Raw genomic sequence first — 14,227 nt, 5'->3', positions numbered from 1 at the left:
GTGATATAATGATTGGTGTGTACTCAGTGTATGGCATATAAGCAAGTAGCTCTCAGGGCCAGACACAGAAGCCCACTCTCGGAGGCAGAGACAGATTTATTCCATATTCCACCTTTGTGCTGGCTGGAGACATTCGGAGGGAGCTAGGGGGCTGAAGCTCAAGACTTTGAAGGACACAATAAAAGATTGGATTTTAAGTCCTGGCTACATTTGGAGTGATTATTATTCTGAACTGAAACTAAGGCTGCCTCCAGAGAAACTCCCCAAGAAACCTGCTCCCAGAGAACCATCATATATTATAAAACAGAAAAGAACACCACATTTTGGCACCTGATAAGCTCCAATCCTGATTTCAGTGGGAAAACCTCTGATCCTCATTCCAGTGAAACAGTCTCCTCAACCCAGAAATTAGAGTGAGTACAACAAAGAAATTTTGTTAAAAGAGTTAAAGTTAGAATTTCAGCTAAGATGGAGCAGATGTTTAGAAAATGGCCTTATGTTTCTGTTCAAGGAAAATTTTAGAGAGCATGGTCAAGGTTATGAAAAGCCAAAGTTTGATTATAATTTTGAAGCAGATCACTGAACTTTTAGAAACTGTAAAGCACATACGTCCTTGGTTCTCTATGGAAAAAGAACTGGATCTAGATGAGTGGAAATTAGTAGGAGTGCAGCTGGGTGAATACTACAATTCTCATCCAAACTCAATGGAGTGGAAATTAGTAGGAGAGGATCTTTGTCAATTCTGCAATAAAAATGGACCTGACTCAATTTCCAAAAACATACTTAATAAAACAATTTAACACAACTGGCTTTAGGAAATTATATAAGTGTTAGAATAGGGAAAAAGAAGAAAGAGCAGGAGGGGGAGGTGCCAATTAAACTAGGTGAAAAGGAGGAAGAATAAGATAAGAATAGAATTAAGTACCATTTTGAGTGTGCTATTTCACAGCAGGAGAAATTAGATCATTCCACATCTCATGACCCTCCCCCCTCAATTAACCTTCCATGGATGGAGGGAGAAGAAGGAGGAGGAGGGGCAGAAACACAATCAGCATCTCCTGTGAAGCAGAATATAACAAGACTAGAAAAGGCATTAATTAGGGCAAAAAATGAAGGAGAAGATGTATCTGATTTTATAAATGCATACCCTGTGATTGAAGAGCTTGACTCTTCAAGTCAAAAAGGGAGAAGATATACTCCTTTTAATTTGGAAAAAATTAAGGTTTTGGAAAAGGGTTGCACTCTTTATGGGGTTACATCCTCTTATGTTAAAATGTTACTAGATAATTTGTCTTATGAAATCTTAACCCTGAACGATTGGAAATCCATAGCTAGGACATGTTTAGAACCTGGACAAAATTTGTTGTGGCTTTTAGAGGTTCATGAATTATGTACGATTTAAGCCCAATGCAATAGGCAAACAGGAAAATGTACAAATAGCTTTTAATCAACTAGCTGGTGAAGTTCAGTATGGAGAGAATTCAGAACAGATTTATTATCCCATACCAGTGTATGAGCAAATTTCTAAGGCTGCAATAAAAGCTTGGGATTCTCTTCCCGGACAGAAAGATGGATGTAAAGCCTTCACAAAAATAGAGCAAAGTCCCAATGAACCTTTAGCAGATTTTGTGGGACATTTGCAAACAGCTGTAACAAGAACCATTGGAGATAATGCAGCTACAGAAATAATGACCAGACATCTGGCTAAGGAAAATGCCAATGAGGTTTGCAAAAGAATTATATGGGGACTAGACAAAGATACTCCTTTAGAGGAGATCATAGGATGCTGTGCCACCGTGGGCACAAATGCTTATTATATCCAAACTATGATGAACATGGAAAGACAGGGTCCTTCTTGGCAAAGGAATTCTAGAGAAACTCGTAGATGCTTTCAATGTGGAAAAGTTGGACATCTTAGAGCTCAGTGTAGATATGGCGATAGAGTGAAAAGACAGGGTGAGAGAAAACCCAAAACCCCATGTCCAAAATGCAACTGAGGCTTTCACTGGATCTCTGAATGTAGATTGACACAGGGAAATGAGAGGCAGGGCCCAGTCCCAAGATATCAATCAAAAGACAGGTGGGGTATGATAGCAGCTGAGGTTACATCCAGAGAGTCTTTAGAAGGTCAGGACTCTGATGTAATTAATCAGCCTAAAAGTAATCACATGGCAGAAAGAAATTACAGTTGGAGAGAATATAGGCCTTTTAACCCAACAGGGCAGTGTCCAGTGCAAACAGCTCCAATGTAATTGCCAGATGATGAGGAGAAATCCCAAAAGTGGTAAATAGGAGGGAATTAGATAGGTTAACTGCCTGGGAGAGAGGGTTTGCTTGTATTTCTACAATGGAGAAGGAATCAGATAGGTGCCAACGAGCTGTATTCCCCTTGTCCGTCAGAGAGAAACAGAAAAAGAGAAAAACCTCAAAACAAAGGTGAAGATTTAAGAAACATCTGATACTGAAAGAGCATGGCTGACAATGAGACTGTTAAAAGAACTTCAAAATCTTCAGGAATCATTGGATTCCCTAACACAAGATGAGACGGTTTCTAGGGCTTGAAAACCAGCAGGAATCACATGATTCCTTGAGATGAAAAATTGTTGATGAGACTATTGCAGTACTTCAAAGCTTACAGGAATTATTGGATTCCTGGCACATGAACTAATAAACAATAGATTCCTTTTGGATTATTCCTAGGACTTATGGACATGTATAACTTCTCATGTTGATTCATGTTATTTGTTACATTGCTACTAGCCTGTATTATACTGGTATGTGCTTATGTATTTTATGTAATTATGTGTAATACCTCCCATATTGATGGATTTATGTATACCTGTTTCAAGTGAACCCCTTCAGAAACCCGCTAATCTGATTTGATTTTGCATTTCCTTTGGTGTTTTCATCTCCCTTCCTGAGATGTCAGGGAGGGTGTGACCACCTTCTTTTTGTGGTGTTTTCACTTCTTTTTTGAGCAGTCAGGGAAGGCGTGATCACTTTTTTGGGGGGTTTTCACCTCATTCAGAAGTCAGGGAGGTCAAGATCACCTTATGTTCTAAATCAAAAGAAAGCAGAAGATGTTTGAATCCTAACAAAGTGTTAAATCATTAGAATTGATAGAGGCAATGATTATCTAATTTAGCCTGGTTCAGTATGATTGATCTGATCCTACAAGGAGATGTTATGGGCCAGAACTTGAAAGAAGGTACTAAGTGGAATTGAGGAGACAATGTTTAAATGTAGTTTAGCATTGATTTAATCCTACAACAAATGATGGTTTCCCAGTGATATAATGATTGGTGTTTACTCAGTGTATGGCATATAAGCAAGTAGCTCTCAGGGCCAGACACAGAAGCCCACTCTCGGAGGCAGAGACAGATTTATTCCATATTCCACCTTTGTGCTGGCTGGAGACATTCGGAGGGAGCTAGGGGGCTGGAGCTCAAGACCTTGAAGGACACAATAAAAGATTGGATTTTAAGTCCTGGCTGCATTTGGAGTGATTATTACTCTGAAAAGAAACTAAGGTTGCTTCCAGAAAACCTCCCCAAGAAACCTGCTCCCAGAGAAACATCATATATTATATAAAAGAAGAGAACACTACATCTGATGAATGCTGGGAGGCTGGAGCTCTGGGCGCACAGGAACCTCACCCAAAGGCAGGCAACTCAGCAGTGAGCGAGCATCAAGTGCTTATGGACCAGTGTATGTGGCAGGGCCACGGACACTCATGGAGCAGGCTCTCTGGTCCATCTAGCACAGTCTCTGTGACAGTCTGAACTTTCCTGAAGGAACTTTTGGTCCATGTCAACAGTGGCTCACATGGCCACAGAAGGAGGGGCCCCTGGGCCAGGGATGCACCTGAGGTCCAAGGGAGAGGAGGAAAAGACCCCAAGCCAACAGAGTCTCACTGATAACCTTGACTTAGATAGCACCAAGCCTCACCTCCCTAGAGTCTGAAAAGCCTCACGGGACCTCCCTGCCCACAGGAACTGGTTCCCATTCAGACAAGAGCACCCGATCACACACACTTAGACCCCTCTGCCCCCAGAGTCGCGGCACCACCATGGACCCTACTTGTAGGCGACGGGCTCCAGTCACCTTCTGCCTGCTGGCCCCTTTTCCCCCTGCACCAAAACCCAACCCACTGACTTCCTTTCAGCCTCACATTTGGCATCAGAGATGCAAGAGAACCCAAGACAGATACAGACCTATTGCCTCAGAACCCTAGCAGCCCCATCCCCAAATACACACATACACACACACAGACACACAGACACACACACACACACACACAAACACACACTGACAAGACTCATACACACAGAGAAGCCAGCAGTAGCACAATCAGACTCATACAGGTAGAGGTATTTGTGGACCGATGGCTGTCACCAGGGCTATGTCACCATCCCCTAATGATCAGTTTCTGAGGGAAGCGGCCACAAACAACAACAGGGAAGAAGGTCCTGGCTTCCCTTGGGCCATCCTCCTGACAGGAGGGATATAAAAGCCCACCAGGCTAGGGCACCTTCACACGCAGCCCTACAGCTTCACTCACACTCACACTCACACCCACACCCACACTCACAGGTACAGACACCAGCCCCAACCCGGTGAGGCTCCAGCACCTCCCTGCGTCAGGCACTCGGCCCCTCACTGACACCCGTTTCCCAGTCTTTCTTTGCTGCCCAAGGTACCCCATCCAGCTGCTCCCACCATGGCAGACACCTGTTTTTCTGGGCCTTGTGTTCCCACGGCCTCGGCCGTCTCGGTCTGCTCCAGTGACGTGAGCTTCGGCAGCAACAGAGTCTGCTTGCCCAGTTCTTGCACCGGCTCTTCCTGGCAGCTGGACGACTGCCCAGAGAGTTGTTGTGAACCCAGCTGCTGCGGCCCCAGCTGCTGCACCCCCTCTTGCTGCCCAGCCCCATGCTGCACGCCGGCCCCCTGCCTGACCCTCGTGTGCCGGCCGGTCTGCTGCGTACCCGCCACCTGCCAGACGGCGTGTGAACCCGGCCCCTGCCAGGCTGTCTGCACCTCCTGCTGCCAGCAGTCTTGCTGCCAGCCCACTGGCGCCACAAAGGTCTTCCTGTAACAGTCCTGCTGGGCTCCACTACCCCTCCACTACCACGTATTTTCCTTCTGTCCACTACCACTACCACCTCCTTCCTTCCATCCACGATTCCAGCCCTCCTACTGTGTGCCTATCTCCCTACAAACCCTCTTCACCCCGTCCTCCACTGCTCTTGCTGCACCCTCCTGCTGTCCAGCCCCCACCTGCTGCCGCCCCGCCTCCTGCGTGTCCCTCCTCTGCCGGCCCACCTGCTGCAAGCCCGCCTGCTGCGCTCCCAGCTGCGGCCAGAAGTCTTGCTGCTGACCCCAGGCTGCTGCTCGCTGTCCCCCTGGCTGACGCCCTCTGTCTCTCCCCCGCCCCGGGAGCCACTTCTGCTGGTCTCCTGGATCCCTCCCCGGGGATCAGCCTCAGTAAGTGACCGGCCACCACCCGCCACCCTGCCTTGCAGAGACCTCAGAGATGCCAAGGTGCAGCCAACAGCTCTGTCATCTGAACCCCTGTAAGTCTCTTCCAAACCATGGCTGCCCCAGCCTCGGCCCCTGCTTGGCGTGCACCCGGGCCCACTGCTTGCAGCCCCCGGACAGGCTCTCTCTAATGTCAGCGTGCAAGAGGATGGCCTTGGCCACAGCCTGTCTGTTAATAAACACCATGAATTCATTTTTCTGCCTCTCACTTGTCCTGTTTCCACATCTTGGGTCCATCCAGAAAAGCAGGAGCCTCACGCTGCCACAAGGGAGCCTGAGGAACCCATGAGGCCCCAGGAGTCAGTGACTCTAAAGTGATCGGCGTACCATGCACACGCCTCACCGAGGTCCTGCAGAGCCGGGCCCTGACACATCGCACCCACACTCTGTCCCCTGCCTTCCAGACCACAATCCTATTGCCTTAAAATCTTTCCCCTGTGTCCACCATCACCACATCCCAGCACACCGGCCGAGAGGTCAGCTGCCTCCAGGTCACGGGAGGGGGGAAACTTTGCATGCACTGCATAGAAAGGATGTCCTTATATTTAACATATAAAGGACTACTTGCCGTCTGGGGGAGGGGGTGGAGGGAGGGAGGGGAAAAATCAGAAGAGAAGTGAGTGCAAGGGATAATGTTGTAAAAAATTACCCTGGCATGTGTTCTGTCAACAAAAAGTTATTATAATAAAAAAAAGGGAAAAAATAATTCTTAAAAAAAAAGAAAGGATGTCCTTGGCACGCGTTCCTCTAGAATGACTCTCTGGCACTCCAGCTTTCTGGTGTCAAGCTCACCGGAAATAGGCCTTTAGACATGAGGGAACCCTCAGCTGGGCACTTGCACATCACAAGCTGGCCTTTGCCTGGCTTCAAAGACCCTGAGCCCTGGGGCCTGACTACTGGCAACTACTGCTTTGGAATGAGCTCCAGAGCATAAGGAAAACCTTGATCCATGTACAAGAACACACATCCTGTGCCAGAGGTCCCTGGCACGGAGCCAGCCTTGACACGATGCGGCCAGCTGGTACACTGTGACGCCTCGCTTGTGCCCAGGACGGGTTGAGGGACTACCAAGCCCAGCCTCCCAGTAGTTCAGGCAGATAGCATGAGCACATAGGGCATTGTGGCCCCTGGACTGCTGAGGGGGTTGGAGCTCTCAGAGCACAGGGGCCTTGCCCAAAGCCGGGAAACTCAGAACTGAGTGAGCACCAAAAGCTTATGGCCCAGTGTGCGTGGCAGGGCCATAGACACTCATTGCAGCAGGCTCACCAGCCCATCCAGAACAGCCTGTGCTTTCTTTCTTTCTTTCTTTTTTATTATTATAACTTTTTATTAACAGAATCCATGCCAGGATAATTTTTTACAACATTATCCCTTGCACTCACTTCTACTCCCATTTTCTCCCTTTCTCCCTCCACCCCCTCCCCTAGATGGCAAGCAGTCCTATATATGATGAATATGTCGCAGTATATCCTAGATACAATATATGTGTGCAGAACTAGTTCTCTTGTTGCTCAGGGAGAATTGGATTCAGAAGGTAAAAATAACCCGGGAAGAAAAACAAAAATGCAAGCAATTTACATTCATTTCCCAGTGTTCTTTCTTTGGGTGTAGCTGCTTCTGTCCATCATTTATCAATGGAAACTGAGATCTTCTCTTTGTCAAAGAAATCCACTTCCATCAGATTACATCCTCATACAGTATCGCTGTTGAGGTATATAATGATTTCCTGGTTCTGCTCATTTCGCTCAGCATCAGTTCATGTAATTCTCTCCAAACCTCTCTGTATTCATCCTGCTGGTCATTTCTTACAGAACAATAATATTCCATAACATTCATATACCACAATTTACCCAACCATTCTCCAACTGATGGGCATCCATTCATTTTCTAGCTTCTAGCCAGTACAAACAGGGCTGCCACAAACATTTTGGCACATACGGGTCCCTTTCCCTTCTTTAGTATCTCTTTGGGGTATAACCCAATGAGTAGCACTGCTGGGTCAAAGGGCAGTTTGATAACTTTTTGGGCATAATTCCAGATTTCTCTCCAGAATGGTTGGATTCGTTCACAACTCAACCAACAATGTATCAGTGTCCCAGTTTTCCCACATCCCCTCCAACAATCATCATTATTTTTTCCTGTCATCTGAGCCAATCTGACAGGTGTGTAGTGGTATCTCGGAGTTGTCTTAATTTGCATTTCTCTGATCAATAGTGATTTGGAACACACTTTCATATGAGTAGTAATAGTTTCATTTTCATCATCTGAAAATTGTCTGTTCATATCCTTTGACCATTTATCAATTGGAGAATGGCTTGAATTCTTATAAATTAGAGTCAATTCTCTATACATTTTGGAAATGAGGCCTTTATCAGAACCTTTAATTGTGAAGATGTTTTCCCAGTTTGTTGCTTCCCTTCTGATCTTGTTTGCATTAGTTTTGTTTGTACAAAAGCTTTTTAATTTGATATAATCAAAATGTTCTATTTTGTGATCAATAATGCTCTTTAGTTCCTCTTTGGTCACAAATTTCTTCCTTCCTCCTCCACAGGTCTGACAGATAAACTATCCTATGTTCCTCTAATTTATTTATAATCTCGTTCTTTATGCCTAAATCAAGGACCCATTTTGATCTTATCTTGGTATACGGTGTTAAGTGTGGGTTTGTGCCTAATTTCTGCCATACTAATTTCCAGTTATCCCAGCAGTTTTTGTGAAATAATGAATTCTTATCCCAAAAGTTAGGATCTTTGGGTTTGTCAAACACTAGATTGCTATAGTTGACTATTCTGTCTTGTGAACCTAACCTGTTCCACTGATCAACTAATGTATTTCTTAGCCAGTACCAAATGGTTTTGGGGACTGCTGCTTTATAATATAGTTTTAGATCAGGTACAGCAAGCCTGTGCTTTCTTGAATGAACTTTTGGGCCGTGACACCTGTGGCTCACAGAGACACAGAGGCAAAGGTCTCTGGGCACGGGACCCAAAGGAGGTACAGGGGAAAAGAGGAAAAAGCCCCATGCCAGCAGAGTCTTACTGATAGTCTTGACTAACACAAGAAAAATGTCACCCTGGGCAAGGACTTCCTGGGCCCTGTTGTCTCCGCCACAGGTCCTCAGGGATTCTGGCCCTCAGAAAACCACTTTAGCCATGGTAGAAAGGCCCTGCAGGAGTGAGGTCTGAGGTGACATTTCCCATGGCAAGGACAGGAAGAACACTGTGGTGAGGAGCTCTCCCAAGACTCTGACCGGCCCCGCCTTCCCTCCCCCCCCCCCGGTCCTGTGGCACAGAACCACTGTGGCACAGCAGACCGCTGGGAAAGGTCAAGGCCAGAAAACGCTCCTGGCTGCCGTTTATCGCACCCTCTCTCTGGCCAAGAAGGCACACATTGCAAGTCACAAGAGGTACCACAGTCCTCAGACAGCTTAGCTTGGGTCTCACCTCCAGAGGCGGCACCGATTAGCTTAAGAGCATGGGCTTCAACAGGACCCCTCTGCTTCCTGGAGCCGCCCAGCAGAGGCCAGAATGTGCCATGAGAGCCCGTCCCCTCAGGCCACCTTCCCTTGCTTGGAATGGCCGCTTCTGCCCTTCGGGGTCAACCTTGAAGAGCCACTGGCTGATCCAAGTCTGCCTGGCACAAGCTCCCTTTCCATCACGTCCCAAGTGCCCGGCTGTCCCCAAGGTCATGGGAGGACCTCTCGGCAGAGGGCCTGGGAATCGGGACTGTTGCCATGGCGGTTATGGGCCAGGCACGAGAGTGAGTTGTAGAGGCGAGCCTGTCTCATTTGGCCCAGTGGCAGACGTCCTTCCTATGCATTCCCTTGGCCTGCTCCAGAGACTTAGTTCCAGGAAAGCCCCGCAGGGAGCCCATTGGTCTTTTTGCCTGACATGGGAGGCATCTTCTCCATGCCCTGCTCATCTCCCCACACATCTCCCCATTCCTACCCAACTCCCTTTGCTGAGAAGCACTGGGTGTCACATCGCTGGCTGCCCACAGCAGAACAGAGGGTCCCAGAGCCCTCTGAGGCCCTCCCCAGCAAGTCCATTGCACTTCCTCAGACAGATTTCTGTGGAGACGTGTGCCTGAGAATGCCCATCGCATAGCGGCTCCCTCCAGTCCTGCCATACATAGCACTGTGCCTCACCTCCCTGGAGTTGGAAAACCCCACGGGACCTCCTTGCCCACAGGAACTGGCTCCCAATCAGACAAGAGCACCCGATCACACACACATAGACCCCTCTGCCCCCAGAGCAGCGGCACCACCATGAACGTTCCTTGCAGGCGACGGGCTCCAGTTGCCTTCTGCCTGCATGTCCCTTTTCCCCTGCACCAAAGCCCAACCCACTGACTTCCTTTCAGCCTCACATTTGGCATCAGAGATGCAAGAGAACCCAAGACAGATACAGACCTATTGCCTCAGAACCCTAGCAGCCCCATCCCCAAATACACACATACACACACACAGACACACACACACACACACACACACACACAAACACACACTGACAAGACTCATACACACAGAGAAGCCAGCAGCAGCACAATCAGACTCATACAGGTAGAGGTATTTGTGGACCGATGGCTGTCACCAGGGCTATGTCACCATCCCCTAATGATCAGTTTCTGAGGGAAGCGGCCACAAACAACAACAGGGAAGAAGGTCCTGGCTTCCCTTGGGCCATCCTCCTGACAGGAGGGATATAAAAGCCCACCAGGCTAGGGCACCTTCACACGCAGCCCTACAGCTTCACTCACACTCACACTCACACCCACACCCACACTCACAGGTACAGACACCAGCCCCAACCCGGTGAGGCTCCAGCACCTCCCTGCGTCAGGCACTCGGCCCCTCACTGACACCCGTTTCCCAGTCTTTCTTTGCTGCCCAAGGTACCCCATCCAGCTGCTCCCACCATGGCAGACACCTGTTTTTCTGGGCCTTGTGTTCCCACGGCCTCGGCCGTCTCGGTCTGCTCCAGTGACGTGAGCTGCGGCAGCAACAGAGTCTGCTTGCCCAGTTCTTGCACCGGCTCTTCCTGGCAGCTGGACGACTGCCCAGAGAGTTGTTGTGAACCCAGCTGCTGCGGCCCCAGCTGCTGCACCCCCTCTTGCTGCCCAGCCCCGTGCTGCACGCCGGCCCCCTGCCTGACCCTCGTGTGCCGGCCGGTCTGCTGCGTACCCGCCACCTGCCAGACGGCGTGTGAACCCGGCCCCTGCCAGGCTGTCTGCACCTCCTGCTGCCCAGACCCTTGCTGCGCTGCCACTCCCTGCACGGTGCAGTCCTGCTGCTGCGTCCCCATGTGCTGCAAGCCCAGCTGCTGCATCGTCCTGCCCGTGTGCTGCAAGCCCAGCTGCTGTGTGACCACAGCCTGCTGCCCTGCCTCCTGCTGCTGCCAGCCCAGCTGCTGCCGCCCGGCCTCCTGCGTGTCCCTCGTCTGCCGGCCCGTGTGCAGTTCGGCCTCCTGCTGTGTGCCTGTCTCCTGCAAACCCTCTTGCTGTGCCCCCACGTCCTCCTGCTCTTGCTGCTGCGCACCCTCCTGCTGTCCAGCCACCACCTGCTGCCGCCCCGCCTCCTGCGTGTCCCTCGTCTGCCGGCCCACCTGCTGCAAGCCTGCGTGCTGCGCTCCCAACTGCGGCCAGAAGTCTTGCTGCTGACCACAGGCTGCTGCTCTCTGTCCCCCTGGCGGACGCCCTCTGTCTCTCCCCCGCCCCGGGAGCCACTTCCGCTGGTCTCCTGGATCCCCGGGGATCAGCCTCAGTAAATGACCGGCCACCGCCCGCCTCCCTGCCTTGCAGAGACCTCAGAGATGCCAAGGTGCAGCAAACAGCTCCACCATCCGAACCCCTGTGGCTCTCTTCCAAACCATGGCTGCCCCAACCTTGGCCCCTCCTTGGCGTGCACCCGGGCCCACTGCTTGCAGCCCCCGGACAGGCTCTCTCTAATGTCAAAGTGCAAGGGGATGGCCTTGGCCATGGCCTGCCTGGTAATAAACAGCATCAACTCACTTTTCTGACCTCTCACTCGTCCTGTTTCCTCACCTTGGGGCCAGCTGGGAAAGCAGGAGCCTCACACTGGCACAAGGCAGCCTGAGGAGCCCACGAGGCCCCAGGAGTCAATGACTCTAAAGTGATCGTTGTACCATGCACACGCCTCACCAAGGTCCTGCAGAACCAGGCCCTGACACATCGCACCCACACTTTGCCCCCTCTCTTCCAGACCACAATCCTATTGCCTTAAAATCTTTCCCCTGTGTTCACCATCAGCACATCCAAGTACAACCGGCCGAGAGGCCAGCTGTCTCCAGGTCACGGGAAGGGGGAGCCTTGGCATGCACTGCTTAGGAAGGATGTCCTTGGCAGGCATTTCTCTAGAATGACTCCCAGGCACTACAGCTTTCTGGTGTCAAGCTCACTAGAATAGGCCTTTCAATATGAGGGGACCCTCAGCTGGGCACTTGCACATCACAAGCTGGCCTTTGCCTGGCTTCAAAGACCCTGAGCCCTTGGGGCCTGACTACTGGCAGCTACTGCTTTGGAATGAGCTCCAGAGCACAAGGAACACCTTGATCCATGTACAAGAACACACATCCTGTGCCAGAGGTCCCTGGCACGGAGCCAGCCTTGACACAATGCGGCCAGCTGGTACACTGTGACGCCTCGTTTGTGGCCAGGACGGGTTGAGGGACTACCAAGCCCAGCCTCCCAGTAGTTCAGGCAGATAGCATGAGCACATAGGGCATTGCAGCCCCTGGACAGCTGAGGATGCTGGAGCTCTCAGGGCACAGGGGCCTCGCCCAAAGCCGGGCAACTCAGTAGTGAGCAAGCACCAAATGCTTATGGCCCAGTGTGCGTGGCAGGGGCATAGACACTCATTGCAGCAGGCTCACCAGCCCATCCAGAGCAGCCTCTGCAGCAGCCTGTGCTTTCTTGAATGAACTTTCAGGCCATGACACCTGTGGCTCACAGGGCTACAGAGGCAAAGGTCTCTGGGTGCGAGACCCAATGGAGGTATAGGGGAAAAGGGGAGAAAGCCCCATGCCAGCAGAGTCTTACCGACGGTCATGACGAACACAAGAAAAATGTCACCCTGTACACCAAGATAAGGTCAAAATGGGTTCATGATCTAGGTATAAAGGATGAGATTATAAATAAATTAGGGGAACATAGGATACTGTGGAAGAGGAAGGAATTTATGACCAGAGAAGAAAGAGAGATCACTATTGACTACAAAATAGAAAATTTTGATTATATCAAATTGAAAAGTTTTTGTACAAACAAAACTAATGCAGGCAAGATTAGAAGGAAAAAATAAACTGGGAAAACATTTTTACAGTCAACGGTTCTGAAATATATAGAGAATTGACTCTAATTTATAAGAAATCAAGCCATTCTCCAATTGATAAATGGTCAAAGGATATGAACAGACAATTTTCAGATGATGAAATTGAAACTATTACTACTCATATGAAAGAGTGTTTCAAATCATTATTTATCCAAGAAATGCAAATTAAGACAACTCTGAGATACCATGACACACCTGTCAGATTGGCTAGAATGAAAGGGAAAGATAATGCAGAATGTTGGAGGGGATGTGGGAAACCAGGGACACTGATACATTGTTGGTGGAATTGTGAACAGATCCAGCCATTCTGGAGAACAATCTGGAATTATGCCCAAAAAGTTATCAAACTGTGCATACCCTTTGACCCGGCAGTGTTTCTACTGGGCTTATACCCCAAAGAGATACTAAAGAAGGGAAAGGGACCTGTATGTGCCAAAATGTTTGTGGCAGCCCTGTGTGTAGTGGCCAGAAACTGGAAACTGAGTGGATGCCCATCAATTGGAGAATGGTTGGATAAATTGTGGTATATGAATGTTATGGAATATTATTGTTCTGTAAGAAATGATCAGCAGGCTGAATACAGAGAGGCTTGGAGAGACTTACATGAACTGATGCTGAGTGAAATGAGCAGAACCAGGAGATCAACAACGATACTGTATGAGGATGTATTCTGATGGAAGTGGATTTCTTCGACAAAGACAAGATCTAACTTAGTTTCAATTGATCAAGGATGGACAGAAGCAGCTACACCCAAAGAAAGAACACTAGGAAATGAATGTAAACTGCTTGCATTTTTGTTCTTCTTCCCAGGTTATTTATACCTTCTTAATCCAATTCTCCCTGAGCAACAAGAGAACTGTTCAGTTCTGCACACATATGTTGTATCCAAGATCTATTGTAACCTATTTAACATGTATAGGACTGCTTGCAATCTGGGGGAGGGGGTGGAGGGAGGGAAGGAGGGAAAAAATCGGAACAGAAGTGAGTGCAAGGGATAATGTTGTAAAAAATTACCCAGGCATGGGTTCTGTCAATAAAAAGTTATTAAAAAAAAAAAAAGAAAAAGAAAAAAAATCTCACCCTGGACAAGGACTTCCCGGGCCCTGCTGTCTCTGCCGCAAGTCCTCAGAGATTCTGGCCCTGGAAAAACCACTTTAGCCATGGTATAAAGGCCCTGCAGGGGTGAGGGCTGAGGTGACATTTCCCATGACAAGGACAAGAAGAACACTGTGGTGAGAAGCTCTCCCAAGATTCTGATTGGGGGCCACACAGCCATAGGAGACCGCTGGGAAAGGTCAGGGCCAGAAAATGCTCCTGGCTGCATGGCAAGTCACAAGAGGTACT

The 14,227-nt window shown here is 49.1% G+C and overlaps 2 protein-coding genes across 2 annotated transcripts; both read left to right on the top strand.

Annotated features, from left to right (window-relative positions):
- Positions 1-4,720: 4,720 nt before the first annotated feature.
- Positions 4,721-5,877, top strand: LOC116423516 (keratin-associated protein 10-8-like). The gene is given in 1 exon segment (XM_031968349.1): positions 4,721-5,877. A coding segment is annotated over 1 exon segment (657 nt). The 3' UTR covers positions 5,378-5,877.
- A 4,450-nt stretch (positions 5,878-10,327) lies between these two features.
- On the top strand, positions 10,328-11,540 carry LOC116423515 (keratin-associated protein 10-3-like). Its single transcript, XM_031968348.1, has one exon. The coding sequence runs from the start codon at positions 10,456-10,458 to the stop codon at positions 11,194-11,196; it is 741 nt and encodes a 246-aa protein (XP_031824208.1). The 5' UTR covers positions 10,328-10,455; the 3' UTR covers positions 11,197-11,540.
- The last annotated feature ends 2,687 nt before the right edge of the window (positions 11,541-14,227 follow it).

This window comes from Sarcophilus harrisii, chromosome 4, assembly GCF_902635505.1.
Source record: "Sarcophilus harrisii chromosome 4, mSarHar1.11, whole genome shotgun sequence".
NCBI classification, from domain to species: Eukaryota; Metazoa; Chordata; class Mammalia; order Dasyuromorphia; family Dasyuridae; genus Sarcophilus; species Sarcophilus harrisii.
The sequence above is the reverse complement of the archived record's forward strand: the minus strand, read 5'-3'. Positions and strand labels throughout refer to the sequence as shown.